Genomic DNA, 19,998 nt, shown 5'->3' on the forward strand with positions numbered 1-19,998 from the left:
GGGTAGGAGATAAATTGCGGTCAGGTGATCACAGGACACTGCAAAGGGTCATAAGTCCAGGCCGGTTGCTGGGCGCCCCAAATGGGGTCACATGACCTGGAGGGGGGGGCAGCTGTCAGAACTACAAATCCAGCTGCAAAAAAAATCTCTTTTGGGGGAGGTCCATCTTAACTTTGAACAGTCACTAAGCAGCCAGTCCTCAGAGAAAGACGACCTATACAGCAACGGCAACAGAGACACACACACACACTCACAAACTGGAGGGAGCTTCATTGCACCATTGCAGCCACCCGCTTAGCAAAAAGACCCCCTCCCCAATTTTCCCCAGGAGCTGAGAAAGGGGCAGTGGCTGTGCAATTGAAGGCAGGCCCTCATTCCTCCCTCCTTCCTTCCTTCCTTCCTTCCCATCTCCTTCCTTCCTCCCTCCTTCCCTCTCTCCCTCCTTCCTTCCTTCCTTCCTTCTTCCCTCCCTCCCTCCACCTACCTTCCTTCCTTCCATTCATTCATTTGCTGTCCATCTCATTTCTAAGCAACTCTGGCTCGCTTACAGCATTAAACGCATCAAAAGCATAATGATAATTGTTGCTAAAACAATAAAAATAGGATTTTTTACATCTTTTCCATGCCTTGTGAGCATAAGACATGTTTTTTGGGGAGGGGAAAGGGTGCATTGCGAGGGCCCCTGGCTTGACCTTTCTGACCTCCGCCCCCTTGCAAAGACGCTCTGCAGGGGGGGGGAGTTTGGGGGGCAGGGAAGGCTTCTCAGCTGTCTCCTTCTGCTCCTCCAGGTTGCCGTCACCCTTGGGGGAGAGCTGGGCTTTGGGGGAGGCCCGGAAGCAGGAATGGCCCGGGTGCCACACCTTGACCACGGCTCTACAGGTAACAAGGGACTCCGCGTGGTGGAAAGGCAGGTGTCAGAAATGGAAAAATTGACTGCTGCTCCAAAAACTCGGAATCTGGCAGTAATGGAGCAGCTGCTCTGCTCTTCCGGGGAAGAGAGCGAGGGCGGGGCCCCTGGCCTGATTCTCCGGAGCAAGGCGGGCCGTGGGGGGGGTCAGCTGGCAGCTCCAGCTGGGGGGACGGGGCCTGCGGTCCAACACGACCCCCCCCCCTCCAACTGAAGTACCGGTTCCTTCTCTGAAACAGGACATGGGGAAGTCCTTGGGAGACGGGTGAAGAGACGTGGAAAGGAAAGGAGATGGAGGAGGAAGGAAAGAAGGAAGGAAGGAAGGAAGGAGAGGGAGGAAGGAAGGAAGGAAGGAAGGAAGGAAGGAGAGGGAAGGAGGGAGAGAGGAAGGAAGGAAGGAAGGAAGGAAGGAAGGAAGGAAGGAAGAAGGGGAGGTTTGTTCTTTCAGATTTCCTAGTAGCTTTACAATAACATGGAAGTAGCTCGGGGGGGGGCGGGGGGCTCTTTCCCCCTGGGGTCTACCTGGAAAGGCTGACATTGTCTCCAGCCAGGCAGAGGCACGAGTGTCTTTATAGGTGTGGTGTGAAAAGGGGTGGGGGAGGCTTTAATCACACCGTGATTTGCACGGCCAGCCCCAGATACGTCTGGACCTACCACCTCCGCCCTAGAGAATCACCCGGGAGGTCTGCAGCTTTCCTGCATGCCTCCAAAGAACTGATCCACACCGTAGGCAAGGGTTGGGCGGTTGTGGGAATCCGGCACCTCAGGATGTGCAAATCAGGTTCTCTCATTGATTTGGCCGTGCAGATTGTGGGACTGCATCGCTTGAACATGCTGGAAAGACCCCCCAGCCCCAGACTCAGTCTTGGCCAGCGCCTGGCATCCCTGCTCTTTTGCACTTCTGGACCAAGGGCGGCTCCTGGGAGGGGCTCCAGGAACCCAATAAAGGGGCTGCAGCTTGAGGGAAGGGAGCGAAGAATAACAGAGGTGGAAGGGACCTTGGAGGTCTTCTAGTCCAACCCCCTGCTCAGGCAGGAGACCCTATGCCATTTCAGACAAATGACCGTCTCTTTTTGAAGGAGGTGAAGATCATCCAAAGTGTTCTCAGCAAACGGGTCTTCCACCCCCCCAAACATTCATGTTCTCCCCATTTGGTTTCCAGGTCTGGCTTGCCCTGTCTTGTACCCGGATCAGGACCAGGGCAGGGAGAAGATGCCTTACTCGGTGGAAACCCCCTACGGCTTCCTGCTGGATCTAGACTTCCTCAAGTACGTGGAGGACATCGAGAGAGGCCAGACCCTCCGGAGGTTGCCCCTGCATCGCAAAGTTAAGGGGTCCAAGCCCGCCCAGGGCTTCCCCCGCGGCCAAATGGGGGGCTGGGCCTCCACCGAGTCTCTCTCCTCCACTACCAGCGAGGACGGGAAACCCGCCTTCCCCCCACGGCCCCCAACAGCTTCCTACGAAACCAAGGACCTCGCAGGCAGAAACGGCGGCTCCTTTCCCACGTCTCCTGCTCCCGCGACCCAGCTTCTCCCCCCAGCTTCTCCCGATTCAGTGGGGAGAGGCAGCCGGGTGGAAACCACCTTGCTGGAGACCAGCAGAAGGCTGGAGGAGGCCCAGATGAGTTTGCTGACCGGTGGGGGAGGCAAGAGAACACCCGACCCTTCCAAAGAGAGCCCGTGTCCCCCCAATTCTGCTTCTTCTCTGTCCGGGGACGGCCAGGCTGAGCCCGTGAGGACAAGCCCCCCTAATTCAGGAAGGAGCACCCCGCTTCCGACACGGAGCCCCGCACACCTCCATCACGTCCGGGAGCAGATGGCCGCTGCCCTCAAACAGCTGAAGGAGCTGGAGGAGCAGGTGCAGGTGATCCCCCTGCTGGAGGAGCAGATCTGCCAGCTGAAGCGGGAGAAGGAGCAGCTGGCGGCTGGCTTGGGGGAGAAGGTGGAGGTTGAAGCGGGCCAGCCGGGGGTCTTCTGCTTCCCCCCAAGAGAAGCCCTCCAAGATGGGGCTGCCCCTCTGGACACAGGAGGGCCCCGGGGCATCCAGGAGGTGCAGCCCGAGAGCCGGGCCACCAAAGGAAGATCAAGTAAGATTGCAGAGCTGAAAAAACTGACCGAGCGGCTGACCGGTCCAGAGAGGGCTGGGAAGAGCAGAGGAGGGGCCCGGCCATCGAGAGCAGAGCAGCCTGGCCAGAGGTCCGTCGGAGTCGGGGAGGAGGTGGACATGAGTGAGCTCGTCTGCTACTACCAGAGCCAAAGGCCGTGCCAGGAAGTGGCCGTTGGGTGCGAGACAGAGACCCGCGACGCAGAGGTGTGGGTGATGGAGTCCTTCCTTGGGGTTTCGTCGGCCGCAGAGGAGGAGATGCAGCTGGTGCAGCACAGAGTCCAACACCAGCAGGCCGTCATCGCCATGCTGGAGGGACACCTGAAGGAGGCCACCGAGGAACTGGAGGAGCTGCGCGTGGAGGTTTGCTCCCGCAGGCCAGGCAACCTGGTCAGCCAAGCGACCTCGGTCTGTCCAGAGATGGCCGACGCTTGCGTGGAGGCCGTGCCGCCCACCCGGTGCCAGGCTGTGGGCAGCCACGTCGAAACGGCGGAGGTCAGCATCCAGAGCTTCCTGCAAGTGTCCCATGTAGGAGTCGGTTGCAACTTGCAAGGAGAATCCAGTGCAGAAGCAAAGCCCACCCGGGACTCACGACAGAAAACGCCACCAACCTCACTGGGGACGGAGCACACGGGCCAGAAAGGCCACCTCGAGTACACAGCAGTAACGCCGGGTTGTGGCACGGCTGGGGAGGGCTCCAGATCAGAAGACGCCAGGCCTCTCACAGGCGGCAAGGAGGGGGCGCTGGTCCAGCCTGCACTGCAGACCACAGAGGGAGAACCGGATACTGGCCCACCTTTGCCCCTGGGGATGGGCAGCCAGGAGCCAAAGGGGGCAGAGGGGGTCTCGGGGGCTGGTGAGTGCCACCGTCACATGCAGCACACAAGGCTGGGCTACTCCAGGGGGGCCGCCAAGCTGAGACCCCCACCCCTGCCCTTCGTCAGTTGAGGGTTTCTGAAGATGCCCTTTCACGACGTAGCTGCAAATCTGCCTTGCTGCCTCTGAAAATGCAGGGAAGAAGCTTTCCTCTCCGCACAGACCCCCAAACCACAAACACACACATGCACGCACACACACACACACACACACACACATCAGGCTCAGGAGGAGGGCCAGATTACTTACTGTAGGCCTCCCTTTCCTGTGGGCCAGAGCTTCTGGCACTATACAAACAGTGCCTGGTATGCCTTGGATGCTAGGCGCTTTAGGACACCAGGTGCTATTCAGCAATTTGACACCACGCAACTTGTTCCAGGAGAGCATACGGGGAGGGGGGAGGGCGGAGGACAAGAACGTACGTGTGTGTTTGTGTGTGTGTGTGTGTGTGTGTGTGTGTTGGTGCTTCTGGGACCAGGCCTCGAGGGGGGGTAGTCCTCAGTCAAGCTGAGGCCCACTTTGCAGGGGTCCCCGTTGTCCTCGGACCACTTTGGGGGGCCCACGTGGCCCCAGTTGCACAGCCCCAGAGCTGAAAGGGGCGGTTTGGGCCTAGGAGACCAAAGAGACCATTTTGAACCTAGTTAAAAGGGGGCCAAATGGTGCGTTGTGCAAAGGCAGCCACTGGGTGTGGGTATTTGATGAGGGGGAGGGCGAGCTCCCCCTCCCCTCCTTGAAAAGAGGGCTCCAGTATTGCTGAAGCACTGCAAGGATCTCTCCCCGCTTTGGGGAGAACGTGGGTCCCTGGGCGTCTCGTCTCCAAGAATCCCACCCACCCCCCAGTCTTTACCGCCTCCAGAAGAACCTTGTGGGGTGGGGGGCATAATTGGAATGGAGTCTTCCCTGGGGGGAGAGGGGTCCATACACCACAGCTGCCTGCCCTCGGGTTTCCTGGGCATGTTCAGAATAGTAGTTCAGGTGCTGGCCTAGAATCCAGGAGGCAGCGAGTTCTAGTCCCGCCTTAGGCATGAAAGCCACAGTTGGGGTGACTTTGGCCTAGTCACTCTCTCTCTCTCTCAGCCTAGCCTACCTCTCAGGGTTGTTGTGGAGATAAGAGAAAGCGGGAGCATTATGCATAGTCGGACATTACCGTCTGTGAAATACGAGTTATGATGAAGTAGCAACATTACTGAACACAGTGACCTGCAAACTGGTCATTTGGGGTGCCCGGAAACCGGCTCGCACTTGTGACCAATTGCAGCACCCTTGCGGTCGTAGGACTGCCATTTTCACCCTTCTCTGCTGACTTCCCCCAAGAAAAGTCACTTCAAGTTGCTGGAGTAAACCCATCCTGTCTTTCTTTGCTTGTACATGCCCTCGCTTGCACGCACACACAAACGTACACACACACACACACACACACACATTCACCATCCACCCTTTCCCTGCCTCCCTGCAGTCACACGCATGCACCCCATGTCCTCACCCCCCCCAGCCCCAAGGGCCCCCTCCCCTGATTGAAATGTGGCCTCCCCCACTGCCCTCTGGCACCCCAACCTGGCACTTCCTCGGCGGCCCACTTAGTGACCCATCCCCCGTGTCTTGGTTTACGACAACAACCGGGCACTGCCAGGATTACTGTTGTTAGGGATTGTTTGTGCAGAGGTCTCCTTGTGCTACCAAGGAGTTGCACAGACAAGGAAGAGTACTGAGAGCAGTAAGAGTCACACAGTAACCACAAGAGTACACTGAGTTGTGAAAACAAAAAGTATTTTACTTTGAGGTGGTGTAAAAACAAAAATGCACGGTCAAAATAAACAGTCCAGGTCATACACAATAGTAACAGTCCAAGGAGTATTCCAAATACAAAGTCTTCTTACCGGTCCAGAGGTCAATAAACAATTCAGGTTTATCACAGTAGTAAACCAACAGTACAGCAAAACAGTAATAGTAGAGAGAGCAGTGAATTCAGAGAGAGAGAAGCTCCATTCCTAGCTCCCTCTTATGGCCATGAGAACACTTACACACCCATTGGCCAATTAACATCTTAAAGTCACAACATCATGGTTTATATATTTTCAACCCAACTATGTAGGCTATCGCCATATGCCTAACAGCTGTCATTGGCAGTTCAGCCACCTGCTTTACGACTGCTTAACGACAGTCGTAATTCGAGGACTATATGTAAAGGTGGGGTATACGTCTCAGAATAGCAAAATAACCATCATGAGGGTCCTCTCCTCCCCACCCCCCCTCCTCCCTTTCCTCTGCAGGTGCCCTGAAGTCAATAATGAAGCGGCTGGACAGCCCAGCCAAGGCAGAGCTGGGGGGCAGCGGGAAGAAGACCCTCCAGTTTGTGGGCCTCCTGAATGGCGAGTACGAACCGTTCCTCTCCTTGCACCGTGGGGGGAGGGGGAGAGGATGTGGCTGATGGTCTGTCTGCTCAATTTTGCTCCCCAGCCCTTGAAACTCCAGTTCATCCACTGGAGCTTCCTACCTCTTTGGGATGGAGCCTCCATGACAGAGGCAGTCTACCCCCCCAAACGCCAGAACCCTGATCTGGAATACACGCCTGGGCCCTTCCTAGGGGAGTGGGGGGCACTCGAGGGGTGGGACTGAATAGAACCAGGCTTAGGAAGAGACCCCCGCACACAGCAGGTCCCGGGGAACTAAATGGAGCCTCCTTGTTTGGGAGCAGCCTACCTTTGTGAGAGCATTAGCATCTCGCTTTGGCCTCTTTGCCCTGCTTGTGGGGCTCTTGACGGGATTGTGGGGGGAGGACAAGGAGGGTTTGGAAGGCACTGTGAGCCTGGGGGGCAAGGGTCCTGGGACCCTGGCCCTCCTCTGACACCCTCTCTCGTGGCAGGTATGAGAGCACCTCTAGCGAGGAAGAGGAGGAGGAGGAGGACGATGGGTCCCCAGGAGAGGGATCTCTCCACGGCTCCTTTGGCGAGACCATCGTCAACTTGGGGGGCGATCTTGCTGCCAGCCCGGATGTCAGCGACAGCAGCGAGGAAGAGGAGGGGAGCCCGGTCAGAGAGGCAGCTGCGCCCGGCCACCCCGGGCAGGGCTCTGACCCCGAAGAGGCTGCCGGAGAGGGAGGGGCAGCTCCCAAGGTCAAAGAGAGGTCAGAGCACTTCCCAGGGTGAAGGACCCCAGACCCCTTGCCGGGCCTTCCTTGCTGGGAGTGGTCTGGGTTCTCCCACCACCTCCCTGTTGCACCCCCGGGCTTTGAAGAGGAAGGGGCGGCTTCGGTCCTCCCCCTCCCCCAAATTATAGACCTGTCCTTCCAATCTAAGTTCCTCCAGTCTGTAAAATGGGCACATCCAATTGCAGTACTGAGGCAGGAATCATAGAAGAATCCCAAGTAACACACGTTTCTCCCCCCCCCCCAAATAAAAGCTGGGTTGCTTCACTCCACAACCGGCTGACTAGGGCAGGGGTAGGCAACCTCGGCTCTTTTATGACTCATGGACTTCAACTCCCAGAATTCCTGAGTCATAGCTAACTCAGGAATTCTGGGAGTTGACGTCCATGAGTCATAAAAGAGCCGAGGTTGCCTAGGCATGGACTAAGGAATTCCTGAGGTTGAAGTCCACCCGTCTTAAAGTAGCCAAAATTTAGAAATTTTGGACTGGATGATACAAAAGTCATTTCCAGCCCATTCAGAGTCCGAAGGACTGTCTGAAAAAGCCACCCTGCTCTGGATCGTCAGTCATCTGAACTAAAATCTGGGGAAAAATGTTAAAAAATCTAAAATAATCTACACTAAAATTTGGGGAAAAAGTGTTAAAATCTAAAATCATCTGAACTGAAATCTTGTGGGGGGGGGGGGGAATGTTAAAATCTAAAATGACCTGAAATAAAATCTGGAGGAACTTTAAAATCTAAAATAACTTCAGCTAAAATCAGGAGAAACTTTAAAATTTAACTTTTAGCACCCCTCAAAGGCAGAAGAGGAGGGGGAGCCCCCCCCATTTCCACCCCCACACACACACCCCAAAGCAAGAGGCGCAGGTTACGTTGGGGGGGACAGGGGTTGGAGAACTGGCAGAGAGGGGTCCAAATCAGAACCATTAAGCTGGAAACGGACAATCCTGGTTTTGCAAGTCCATCCTGAGATGCCGGTCAGTTTTCTTGGGCCCGGGCTGGATGCGTTGTGTCCCCCAAAGAGCCCCTCGGCTGGCTGACCGCCACTGGCTTCTCCGGCAGGTTTGAGCTGAGCCCGTGGATGCGAGAGGCCTGCCTGGTGGTGCGGACCCACCTGGGCCAGGGCCGAGGGGCCCCGAAGAGCAAAGAGCTGGTGAGTAGCTGCAGGAGCCGGACCACGGCGCTGGGGGAGGCGGAAGAGCTGGCAAAGAGTGGGCCTTCGCTCCGTGTCTGGCAGAAGCCGCGCAACCCATCCTGGCGCAAAGACCCCAAATTAATTCAATCTGCTTTCCCGCTTTTGAGGGACAGTTCACGCTGGCCATCCCGGGGCTGATGTGCCCCCAAACTGGCCCACACGGTTCCCTCCCCTTCTGTGGGCGCAAAGGGACCCCAGAGGCTGCGAGGTGGGGGTGGGTGGAGGCGAGAGGGGTGCGCACCGACCCCTGCTCCGCTTGGTCCCCCAGCTGTCCAGCAGCAGCCTGGTCCTGCGGGAATGGTTCCGGGTGTCCAGCCAGAAGACGTCCCGGGCCGGCAAAGTGGGCAAGTACCTGGAGGCCTTTGCCGAGCTCTCCCCGGCGCTGCTGGCCCACGTCATCAACCTCTCCGATGGCAACGGGAACATGGCGCTCCATTATAGCGTCTCCCACTCCAACTTCGACATCGTCCGGCTCCTGCTCGACACAGGTGAAACACACACCCCCGGGGTTTGGGGGAGTCCTAAATCGATTCAAGCCCTAGGGTACACCTATGACTGCAGTGGGGCCTGGCACTTCCATTGCTAAGCGAGGCGGTCATTAAGCAAGTCACGCCCAATTTTTACAACCTTTTCCGGTCAAGGTCATTAAGCAAACCAGAGTCAATAGGCAAATCCGGCCCTCTGCATCGATTCTGCACATCAGAAGCCGGTGGACAGTCAGAAATGGAGGTCGTGCGAACTTGGGATGCCACAACCATCATAAGCATGAAAACTACTTGCAAGTCCCTTTTTGCAGCGCTGTTGCAACTCTGAACGGTTGCAAGTACAGGGCCAGTCAGGGAAGACCCACTGTCTCAGTCTGGGTCTGCACAGGGGCTGGTATGGGGGGGGGGCAGAAGTGTCACAACCACCTTCCTCAAATCTGCCCTCTATGTTGGGCAGCCCAGAGGATGCAACTCAGAACCAGAATACAGCTGGAAGGGACCTTAGAGGTCTTCTAGTCCCACCCCTTCCTCAGGCAGGAGGAATTATTATTATTATTATTATTATTATTATTATTATTATTATTATTATTATTATTATTATTATTATTATTATTATTATTATTATTATTATTATTGCCAAAAGCCTCTCTAAAGGCCAGTGCACAGGATCAGCCCCACACGTGGCCCCTAAACAGACCAACTGGCCTACACACAGACACCGGCATCCAAAAAGGCCCCTTTCCGTCAGTCTCACCTGAACGACTTCCCAGTTAGTTTGGGACCATCTCCACCTTCCCCAATGTGGCGCCCGTGGGCCACCAGAGACCAGAAAGGCTGCTCAAGGTTGGTGGTGGGGGCTTCTGACCCCTCATGTCCTCACCGCCAATTTCTCCCCCTGCCCCCATAAGGTGTCTGCAACATCAATCAGCAGAATAAAGCAGGGTACACGGCCCTCATGTTGGCTGCGCTGGCCACCATGGAGCGGCAGGATGACATGGCCGTGGTCCGGCACCTCTTCGACCTGGGCAATGTCAACGCCAAGGCCAGCCAGGTAGGTATCTCAAGGGGGGGAGGGCTCCCCTCTCCTGGGATGGACCCCGGGGGGGTTCAATGGGAAGCAGCGGGCACTCTCTCCGAAAGCAAAGCCCTCGTCGTACTCGTTTCCACTGGGGTTGCAGGCCGGCCAGACGGCGCTGATGCTGGCAGTCAGCCATGGGAGGCAGGAGATGGTGGAGGCCCTGCTGGCGTGTGGGGCAGACGTCAACCTGCAGGACGAGGAGGGCTCCACTGCGCTCATGTGCGCCTGCGAGCACGGCCGGGTGGAAACCGTGCAGCTGCTTCTGGCGCAGCCGGTCTGCGACGCCTCCATCGTGGATCACGTGAGTTGCTGCCTCCTTGTCTCAAGCTGCTAGTCCTCAGTATGGCAATATCCTCAAAGGAGGCTCACCCAAACCTAACAAACCCCATAAACTCTTGCTCTTTGTAGACACGAGTTTGGAATATTCTTTTTTAAAAAAAAAAAACTTGCGTAAGAAGCTGTGTTGTCCACTTTACGGGCACAGTGGCTGCTTTATAACCGCCACAAAAAGGGTCATAAAATTCAGTCTATCACACGGGTGATGTGCTTTGCGGCCATCGTGGGCAGACTCCATCATGGTGGTAACTCAGGAACCCCTTCTACCCCGTTTCTGTCCTGCGTGCGGAAGAGATCTCTCCGCCATGATTTAATCCACCAACCCAGGGGCAAGCAACCTTGGCTCTTTTATGACTCGTGGACTTCCAATTCCCAGAATTCCTGAGCGAGCATGGCTGCTTCAGGAATTCTGGGAGTTGAAGTCCACCAGTCATAAAAGAACCAAGGTTGCCTACCCCTGATTAACCCATCTCACAAGGTGAGAAGAAAATGAAAATCACCTCAAATGCCTGAAAGTCATTCAAAGTTCGGCCATTCCAGATTTGAAATTCAAATAATTAAGGAGCGGAATCAGAAAAATTAAAAATGTTCAGCATTTTCATAAAATTTTTTACCAGACTATTTTGTTTTGGATTTTGTTTTGTTTTTGAAAGATAGGACTGCCCCTTGTGGTCCAGCCGACTCCTCTTCCTTTAACTCTCTCTTGCAGGACGGAAATGATGCGGTGGCCATCGCCTTGGAGGCCGGACATGACAACATTGCGGCTCTGATATCCGCACACCTCACACAGTCGGCAGATAGGTGAGTGCATCCCCTTTGCATAGCTCCATCCCCCTCCCCCAGCCAGCCAGCCTCCTTTTCTCTGGAACTAAGATTTGTCATCTGTTAGATGTCTGTGGAGATCCTCCGTCCTCCAGGTCACGGTTGTCTCAAAGTTGATTTTTCAAGAGGCAAACTGGACTTTCTTGTTTTCCTTTGAAGACGTTTCGCTTCTCATCCCAGAAGCTTCTTCAGCTTCTGAATGGTGGGAAATGGACGGATTTATACTCCTTGCAGACAGCTGGTCATTTGCCTTCTTTCAGAGAGTCATTGAGGCCCCTTGGAGGTTTGTCTGTGTCCTCGGGGTCCAAGTGGCCTCATCGGCTCTCTAAAAGGAGGCAAACGACCAGCTCTCTGCAAGGAGTATAAATCTTTCACTTCCCCACCATCCAGTCGGAGCCGAAGAAGCTTCTTGGACGGGAAGCAAAACGTCTTCAAAGGAAAAACAAGGAAGTCCAGTTGCCTCCTGAAAAAGCACCTTGAGCTCGATTTCAACATGCACAGGGAAATTTGCACACAAAAGCCGCTGTTTCAGACGATGCCACCTCCTGTCTGCTTCAGCCTTGGTTTACCTAACTGAGCAGAGCTTCCCGACATCAAGACGGTCTTCCCTGTTGGCCGGGCAGACAAAACCAGGGTTCAGGAGGTGCCGTGAAAACAAGCTATACAAGGGGGGGAAGAGGGAGGGTTTGCAGCCTGTTCAGCAATTGCTCGTCTCTGTCCACAGGACAGGACCGTGAGTTTTCTTCTGCGATCCTAAGCCGCTTCGGCACTTGAACCATCCCGTCTGCAGCAGCCAAAGACGACGCTTCCTGCGCCACCATGAACCTCTCCGTTCACAGGCTCCTCCGGCTGACGCTTGGGATCCCTTTGGGGCGAGGCTCAACCTGGGCCGACTTCACTATTTGGGGCCCACTGGTCAAGCTTACGGGGTCCTCACTTCCACCAACAGGAAGCCATCAGGGAAACGCAATGACCTGTTTTATTATGGCCTGCAAAGTTCTTGCTCTGCGCATGGAGAGGAGGGATTGGGGGGGAAAGGCCTCTTCCCAAGCGGGGGGTGGGGGGATCTGCCAGACAAACCTCCATCTGTAATCCAAACTGGTAACAGGGTGTAGCGCCCCATGAGGTCTAGAAACTACCTATCCAAATTTTTATCTCACTACAATAAAAATTTGTTAACACTTTTATTCCTGTCTCACACGATTCCTACAGTTGGGGAATAAAATTTGGGAGGAAGCAGAGGACTTTGTGCTTTTCAGGCAATTCATCCCGGGCCGTTTGGTATAAAATGTCCATGTGGCACTCTGGGTCTTGTTTTTGAAGATGGCTCCAGCCTCACTGAGATGATTAGCACCCAAAAGAAATAGGAATGAAGCCGGTGGTGGCTGGAGTAATTTCCAAACAAACTTGTCAACATTCAGCTTGAGAATTCAAATAAAACTCCAAGTTCAGTCGTTTGTGGAAATCTTAGTCTTTATTGAGTAGACAGCATGGCGACGTCGAAGCAAAACCAACTTTGAGGTTCCCAGACACCAGTTCATAGAATTAAACCAGCCAAACCCTCAACCTCTTGGTTATGGGAACCGTCTGCTTCCTCTCCACACCTACTGCGGCGTCCTTGGAAAGGTTTCTGGCTCTCACTGACTTCAGCGGAATCGGAGGGGTTTCATTTCTCCATCTAACCCATTTCTCCATCTAACCCATTCTCAAGCAACAACTCCCTCCCCTTATTCTAAGGCAGGGGTGTCAAACTGCCAGCCTGCAGGCCAGACGCGTCATCCGGAAGCCATGCCCACCCCATTGCCGGCAATGGCAAAACCATCCCGATACGTTGCGTGACGTCACGTGACATTGTGAGTTTGACATGTCTGCTCTAAAGACAAGTTGAAACGAAGAGGCGCCTAGCTGCCAGTTTCGTTCTTGACAGAACTAAATTGGAGCAGGTGAAAACTAACTTATAAGACTTACCATCTGTCGGAGTTGTGGCGGACCCCCCAAAACAGCTACTTATGACCCAGTTCCAAATATCTAATGGCCGTTGCTGCCACAAACTCGCAGTCACATGACCACGTTTTGGGGGCTCAGCAACCACTCTTTATTTGCAGTATCCCACACCGCATCACCTGCTTATGACGTTTTTGCTGAAAACAGGCACTTCATGTTTTTCTGGCAAAAAGTGCCCCATAGCAAACAATGGCATTAATAACAGTCACGCTTGCTTAACTGCATGCAGTCATTTAACTGAGATTTGCTTAATGACCGGCACAAAATAGTCGTAAAATTGGGTCAGATACAAGACTCATTTTATGAACATCACAACTTAGGATCGTAAGGGCTCCATTACGGCCATAAGTCGAAAGAAGAGCAACTAAGAGGATCCAAGGCCTGGAGATAAAACATATGAAGAATGGCTGCAGGATTTGGGAATGGCCAATCTAGAGAAAAAAAGGACTAGGGGAGACATAACAGGAGTGTTCCAATATTTGAGGGGCTGCCATAAAGAAGAGGCAGTCAAGCTATTCTCCAAAGCACCTGAAGGCAGGACAACAAACAATGGATGGAAAGTAATCAAGAAGAGAAGCAACCTGGAATTTAGGAAACCTAACAGTGAGGACAGATTTTGTTTTCCTGGGCTCCAAGATCACTGCAGATGGGGACTGTAGCCAAGAAATTAAAAGACGCTCGCTCCTCGGGAGGAAAGCCATGGCAAATCTAGACAGCACACTAAAAAGCAGAGACATCACCCTGTCAACAAAAGTGCGTATAGTCAAGGCTATGGTCTTCCCAATTGCAATGTATGGCAGTGAAAGTTGGACCATAAGAAAGGCTGAGCGCCAAAGAATTGAGGCCTTTGAACTGTGGTGCTGGAGAAGACTCCTGCGAGTCCCTTGGACTGCAAGGTGATCCAACCGGTCCGTCTAGAGCAGGGGTGTCAAACTCAATTTCATTGAGGGCCACATCAGCATGGCGGTTGCCCTCAGGGGGCCGGGTGGGTATGGCCAGGGTGGGCGTGGCCTACTGGGTGGGCGTGGCTAGAGTGCGTATGGCCTACTGGGTGGGCGTGGCCAGCTCTACATCGTTGGCATCAAGGGTGCCTATGGGGGCCTGGGCAGGAGTGGGACAGATCTGAGGGTCTCTGGCAGAAGGAGGGTCTCTGGGCCAGGGCCAAGGCAGTGGGGGCCGTTCCCTCACTGTTTCCAGGATGGCTTCGCGGGCCGCATGAAACCACTTCGCGGGCCGGATCTGGCCCCCGGGCCTTGTGTTTGACATGTCTGGTCTAGAGGAGATCAACCCTGACTGCTCTTTAGAAGGCCAGATCCTGAAGCTGAACCTCAAATACTTTGGCCACCTAATGAGAAGGAAGGACTCACTGGAGAAGAGCCTAATGCTGGGAAAGATGGAGGGCGAGAGAAGGGGACGACAGAGAATGAGGTGGCTGGATGGAGTCACTGAAGCAGGAGGTGTGAGCTTATATGGACTCCAGAAGATGGTAGAGGACAGGAAGGCCTGGAGGAACGTTGTCCATAGGGTCGCGATGGGTCAGACATGACTTCACAGCTAACAACAACAAAGTGAGGACAATTAACCAGTGGAACAGCTTTGCTTTCAGACATTGTGGGTGCTTCATCACTGGAGGCTTTTAAGAAGAGACTGGACAGTCACTTGTCTGAAATGATATAGGTTCTCCTGCTTGAACAGGGAGCTGGACTGGAAGACCTCCAAGGTCCCTTTCAGCTCTATTATGATTAGACTTCCTATATTCCACTGAGCTAATTTTCTAAAGAAGTAATGACAAAGTAGCCATTACAAACCAGTATCCGTATCATCCTGCCATTTTAAATGGAGACCCTGCTAGAAGTCATATTTGCCCTATACCTCCCCGCAAAGGGTACCAGCTAGGTGTGTCCTCACACACACACACACACACCCCATGGCTTTTTCAATAAAGACAGATCCACCGAGCAAGACGTTTGTGAAGCGTTGATGTCACACAAGTAGGTGACACTTCTACAAACAGCGGGCCCCTTCCTTCCGGACTGGCTTCCCTTCACGTGTATTGACGGCTCCCGAGGCTGCAAGCCAGCATTTCTGGAGAATGATAGGCTGGAGGAGAAGGCATCATTACTGAACGTGCCAAAAATTAGGCACACGCTAGTAACATCCTTTCCAACCAACAAATGAATGACGTGCAACGCTAGAAATGTTTGTGAGTTGGTGCCTTTTAATAAAACGTTATTAATAAAGGAGAATGTTTCTAGTTAAGGGTTGAAAGGAGGGGTCCTCAGTGCTCCCCGAGCGGGCTTGTTTTCTTGCAGCCGTTTCATGACCCAAACTAGGTAACATCATCAGTGCTGAATGTTGATCATTATCAATGCTACGCTATTCTCCAAAGCACCAGAGGGAATGACAAGAAACAACGGTTGGAAACTGATCAAGGAGAGAAGCAACCTGGAATTAAGCAGAAACCTCCTGACAGTGAGGACAATTAACCGGTGGAACAACCTGCCTCCAGAAATCACTTGTCTGAGATGGTATAGGTTCTCCTGCTTGAGTAGGGGCTGGACTAGAAGACCTCCAAGGTCCCTTCCAGCTCTATTTGTTACATAGTTTGGGTCATGAAGCATCTGCAAGAAAACAAGCACACTCAGGAGAGCACCAAGGACCCCTCAATAAAACGTTAGTCAGAAAAGGCACCCCAAATGATCCTCTGGTCGCATCAGAGTAACCTAGTCTGAAATGTCTCAATGAGTGCTACCCAGACAAGGCCTCTTGCCAGGAAAGGTTAAAAGGTAAAGGTTCCCCCGCGCATGCGTGCTAGTCGTTTCCGACTCTAGGGGCCGGTGTTCATCTCCGTTTCAAAGCCGAAGAGCCAGCGCTTGTCCGAGGACGTCTCCGTGGTCATGTGGCCGGCATGACTAGATGCCAAAGGCGCACGGAACGCTGTTACCTTCCCACCGGAGCGGTCCCTATTTTTCTACTTGCATTTTTACGTGCTTTCGAACTGCTAGGTTGGCAGAAGCTGGGACGAGTAACAGGCGCTCACTCTGCTACGCGGCACTCGGGATTCGACCCGCCAAACTGCCGACCTTCTGATCGACAAGCTCAGCGTCCTAACCCACTGAGCCACCGCATCCCTATCTTGCCAGGAAAGGCCACAGCTATTAAAAGGCAGAACCCAGAAAGCGCGCTGGGCATTGGGCATGGGTAGCCACTCAAAGACCTAAGGGGAGCAGCCCACTTGCAGCTAGGACTCAAGCTGTCAGGAAACAGCCCCACTTTCTGGCTCCGTTAATGAGTAATAATGGAAGGGACCTTGGAGGTCATCTAGTCCAGGGGCCTGCAACCTTGACAACTTTTAAGACTTGTGGAATTCAGCTCCCAGAATTCCTCAGCCAGCTGGCTGAGGAATTCCGGGAGCTGAAGTCCACAAGTCTTACAAGGTTGCAGACCCCTGATCTAGCCCAACCCCTTGCTCAGGCAGGAGACCCTACCCATTTCAGACCAATCTCTTCTTTGGTCTCCCCACTTTGGGCCAAGGGCTCCACCGTCAAACGGGGCTTCTTGAAGCCATCCCTCAGGAGGGAGATCGAGTTTGGAAACAGCTCCAGAGATGATCATCTAGTCCAGGGGTGGGGAACCTTGGCTCTTTTAGGATTCATGGACTTCCAACTCCCAGAATTCCCGAGTCAGCTTGGCTGCTTTAGGAATTCTGGGTACTGAAGTCCGCAAGTCCTAAAGGAGCCAAGGTTGCCCATCCCTGATCTCGTCTAAAAGCCCCGTGCACTGGGCCACTTAAGCCATGATTGGGAGGTAGAGATGAAGAACCCACAAATCCCTTTAGGGAGGGAGGCGGTTCTGAAAACATTTTAGCACCAGCAGATTTTTCCATGATGCTCCTCCCAAAGCAGCCCACCACCTTTCCATAAGGCTGCAAACTCAACGGGAGACCCAGCCCAGCATTGCAGACCCACAGAGGGGGGCCAGGCGGGGAAGGACAAGCAGCCCCCACCTGGGAAGACCCCAGAAGCAACATTTCTACCCTCCCCAGCCGCCTCCCATTCCTGCTCCAATCAGGAGCCCAGGATGGCCTTTTGACCTGCCAGCAGCTTCTCTTTATCACATCCAGTGAAGGGACCCTCCCCATTTGTCCTTTGGATGGCCAGGGACCCCCTCCCCACTCTTGGAAACCTTTCTTGGCCTCCTTCCAGCCTCTCCAGCTCAATTCAAACCCTGCCTCTCTGTGGAGAGGATGGGATCTGACGTCCCCTGAATGCTCCCCACCCCCATCCCTTGAAACCTTTCCTGCAGAAGGCAGCTGGACTCCAGTTCCCAGAATCCTCCAGCCAGCCACCACGACTGAGGCCCGCTGGGGTAGAGAGGGAGCGAGGGAAAGCATGGAGAAAAATCCACCTGAGGCCAACTCACAAACGTCCAGTCCCTGCTCCAAATAGCGCCCAGGAATGCCTTCTGCCCTGCCACATCCAGCGATGGCACACACACAAACACCCAATTTCCCCTTGGGACCGGCTGGACACGCTCCCATCCTTGGAGGGCGACCGTTCTCTGCCCCCTTCCAGCAAACTCCACACCCGGCCTCCCTGCAGGGCAAGATTCAGACTCTCCTCCTCTAGAATTAAATAGGAATTTTCTGGCAACAAGAGCCATCAGCCAGAGGAAGGGCTTCCCTCCAGCAGCTGTGGGTGCTGCAACCCTGGAAGCTTAAGTTAAGAAGGAACTGGACAGAGTCTCCTGCTCGAGGAAGGGGCTGGACTAGATGATCTCCAGGATCCCTTTCAACTCTATTTCTCTAGAATGGCATAGGGTCTCCTGTCTGAGAAGCAGGGGGTCGGACTAGACGACCTCTAGAGTCCCTCCATTAATTCCATTATTTTCTCTCCTCTTTCAGAGCAGCCTTTCCCACCAAAGGGGGGGGGGAACAGAGGACTTTTCCCCCTCCCAGGATACCCCACAGCCACGACTGAGGGTCTCTTGGCCGAGGGGGGGGGAAAGCCCCTCCTTTCAAAGTATGGAGAAAAAAAACCCACTGGAGGCCAGTGTCAAAACAACCCAGAAACGTCCTTTATTTCCACACACACATTCGGTGGCTGGTCGCTCGCTCTCCGGCCAGTGGGGGGGGGGGAGAAGATGGCAGTTCCTTCCATCAGCCTGGAGGGGGGCAGAAAGAGGAGGCGGTGGTCAGGCCCCATTCCCCAACCAAGACCCCCTGCTCCGAGACTCACCCCCGTCCTCACGACTCTGCCCACCCAGGGACCCGCCTCCCAGAGACCCCCCTCCCCAAGACTCACCCCCCCCCCCGCCCATCCAGGGACCTCCTCCCCAAGACTCCACCCCCCCGCCCACCCAGGGACCCCCTCCCAGAGACTCACCCCCACCCACCCACCCAGGGACCCCCTCCCCAAGACTCCACCCACCCAGGGACCCCCCTCCTCGAGACTCACCCCCCGCCCACCCAGGGACCCGCCCACCCAGGGACCCGCCCACCCAGAGACCCCCCTCCCCGAGACTCCACCCAACCGGGGACCCCCCTCGAGACTCACCCCCCCGCTGAATGCAGGGACCCCCCTCCCCAAGACTCCACCCCCCAATCAAACCCACCCTGATGGTCCAAAGTAGGCGTGTACGATTGGCCGAGGCTCCCTCCGTGCACCTCCCCCGTACAGCTCAGAGCGAAGACCCCCGAGACTCACCCCCCGCCCTCAGCGCAGCCGGCGGGCCTCCCGCTCCGACTCGAGCAGCGTCAGGACGTCCCCCTCGCGGACGGGGCCCTTCACGTTGCGGATGATGGAGCGGCTGGTGTCGTCCATGAACTCCACGCGCACCTGAGGGGGAGAGAGAGAGAGAGGGGGAAGGGTCAGGACGATCGACTGCCGCCGCCGCTGGAGGCTCCACCGCCCCCCCGCGCGTCCCACCTGCGTGCACTGCCCCTGCGAGCCGGTCCGGCCCAGCACTTTGGTCACGCGGGCCAGCTTGATGGGCTGCACGCGGCTGGTGTCCATGGCTGAGGCGGCGGAAGAAGAAGAGGAGGATCCCGGCGCTGGGCCCGCGCCTTTATATAGCCTCGGAGGGGGCTCTCGCGAGAGGTCGCTCTTTTTCCCGGCAGGCCCCGCGCGGGAGGGGTTTTCCTCCAGGCCGTCTTGGCTCGCTGGGCCCCGCCCCTTGCCAGGAAGGCTTGCCTTGCCGCGCACGGCCGCAGGGGGCGGCAGAGAGACGAGGCCCGGCTGGGAATGCTGCGCAGAGGATGTCATTCAATCGGTCGAAGAATACGCCTGGGAGGCACCCCTGAGGTCTTCTAGTCTGGCCCCCTGCTCCAGCAGGAGACCCTATGCCATTCCAGGCAGCAGGCTGACCGGGCTCTTCTTAAAAGCCTCCTGTTAATTTTTACGACTAGGAGGTCTTTTACTAAATATTTATTGATAACAAATCTATTTCATTTCATTTTTACAGTCACTCCAGGCCAGGGGTGTCAAACTCAATTTCATTGAGGGCCGCATCAGCGTTGCGGTTGCCCTCAAGGGGGCCTGGGTGGGCGTGGCCTGCTGGGTGGGTGTGGCCAGGGTGGGCGTGGCCAGCTCTACATCGTTGGCATCAAGGGTGCCTATGGGGGCCTGGGCAGGAGTGGGACAGATCTGGGGGTCTCTGGCAGAAGGAGGGTCTCTGGATCTGGCCCCCGGGCCTTGTGTTTGACATGTCTGCTCCAGGGCTTTGGAGGTTTTCGTTTTATTTAGTTTATGGATTCACATTTTTTAAAAATTGTATTTTATTTATGTATTTATTCACAGTGATTACAGTGGCCCACCTGGGCCAGCTTCCTTGTAATGAACATAAACGAAAGAATGCCTGTATTTATTTGCGTTCATTGCAACGAACTCTGGGCAGTTTCCTTGCAAGTAATGGCATCAGAGTGAATGGGGAATTCTGGGAAGTGGAGTCTACCCATCTCACAATACTGGAGGTTGACAAATACTGGTACGAGTTTGGAAATTTTTAAAAAAATAACAAAATTTGAAAAAAAGAGAAACACCGGTAT

At 54.7% G+C, this 19,998-nt stretch overlaps 2 protein-coding genes across 5 annotated transcripts in view; one reads left to right on the forward strand and one right to left on the reverse strand.

The window, feature by feature from the left end:
• Positions 1 to 19,029, reverse strand: part of RPS28 (ribosomal protein S28) — a 59,686-nt gene extending 40,657 nt beyond the window's left edge. For 3 of the 4 annotated variants that reach the window (XM_083365173.1, XM_083365172.1, XM_083365171.1), the window contains exons 1-2: positions 18,881 to 19,029; positions 18,646 to 18,790 (exon numbers count right to left, since the gene is read on the reverse strand). In XM_083365173.1, coding sequence (XP_083221299.1) covers positions 18,668 to 18,790; positions 18,881 to 18,967 — 210 coding nt within the window. In that variant the 5' untranslated portion in view covers positions 18,968 to 19,029 and the 3' untranslated portion in view covers positions 18,646 to 18,667. Of the gene's footprint in view, positions 1 to 18,007; positions 18,117 to 18,645; positions 18,791 to 18,880 lie in introns of those variants that run through there. The other variant, XM_083365170.1, reaches the window with a different exon arrangement.
• Positions 792 to 11,156, forward strand: KANK3 (KN motif and ankyrin repeat domains 3). Its single transcript, XM_083363324.1, has 9 exons — positions 792 to 879; positions 2,070 to 3,866; positions 6,157 to 6,259; positions 6,750 to 7,010; positions 8,096 to 8,186; positions 8,497 to 8,716; positions 9,622 to 9,764; positions 9,892 to 10,092; positions 10,837 to 11,156. The coding sequence occupies exons 1-9, from the start codon at positions 843 to 845 to the stop codon at positions 10,930 to 10,932; spliced, it is 2,949 nt and encodes a 982-aa protein (XP_083219450.1). The 5' UTR covers positions 792 to 842; the 3' UTR covers positions 10,933 to 11,156.
• Positions 19,030 to 19,998: the final 969 nt, after the last annotated feature.

The sequence above is a fragment of the Vipera ursinii genome (assembly GCF_947247035.1).
Source record: "Vipera ursinii genome assembly, chromosome: 1".
In the NCBI taxonomy this organism is placed as follows: Eukaryota; Metazoa; Chordata; class Lepidosauria; order Squamata; family Viperidae; genus Vipera; species Vipera ursinii.

What these genes read in the sequence shown, in the direction of transcription:
- KANK3 (XM_083363324.1), top strand. Translation starts at nt 843, where the DNA reads ATGGCCCGGGTGCCACACCTTGACCACGGCTCTACAG. An exon ending in AGAGGGGGTCTCGGGGGCTG is followed by an intron (nt 3,867 to 6,156) that starts GTGAGTGCCACC and finishes TTTCCTCTGCAG; the next exon opens with GTGCCCTGAAGTCAATAATG. An exon ending in GTGGGCCTCCTGAATGGCGA is followed by an intron (nt 6,260 to 6,749) that starts GTACGAACCGTT and finishes CTCTCGTGGCAG; the next exon opens with GTATGAGAGCACCTCTAGCG.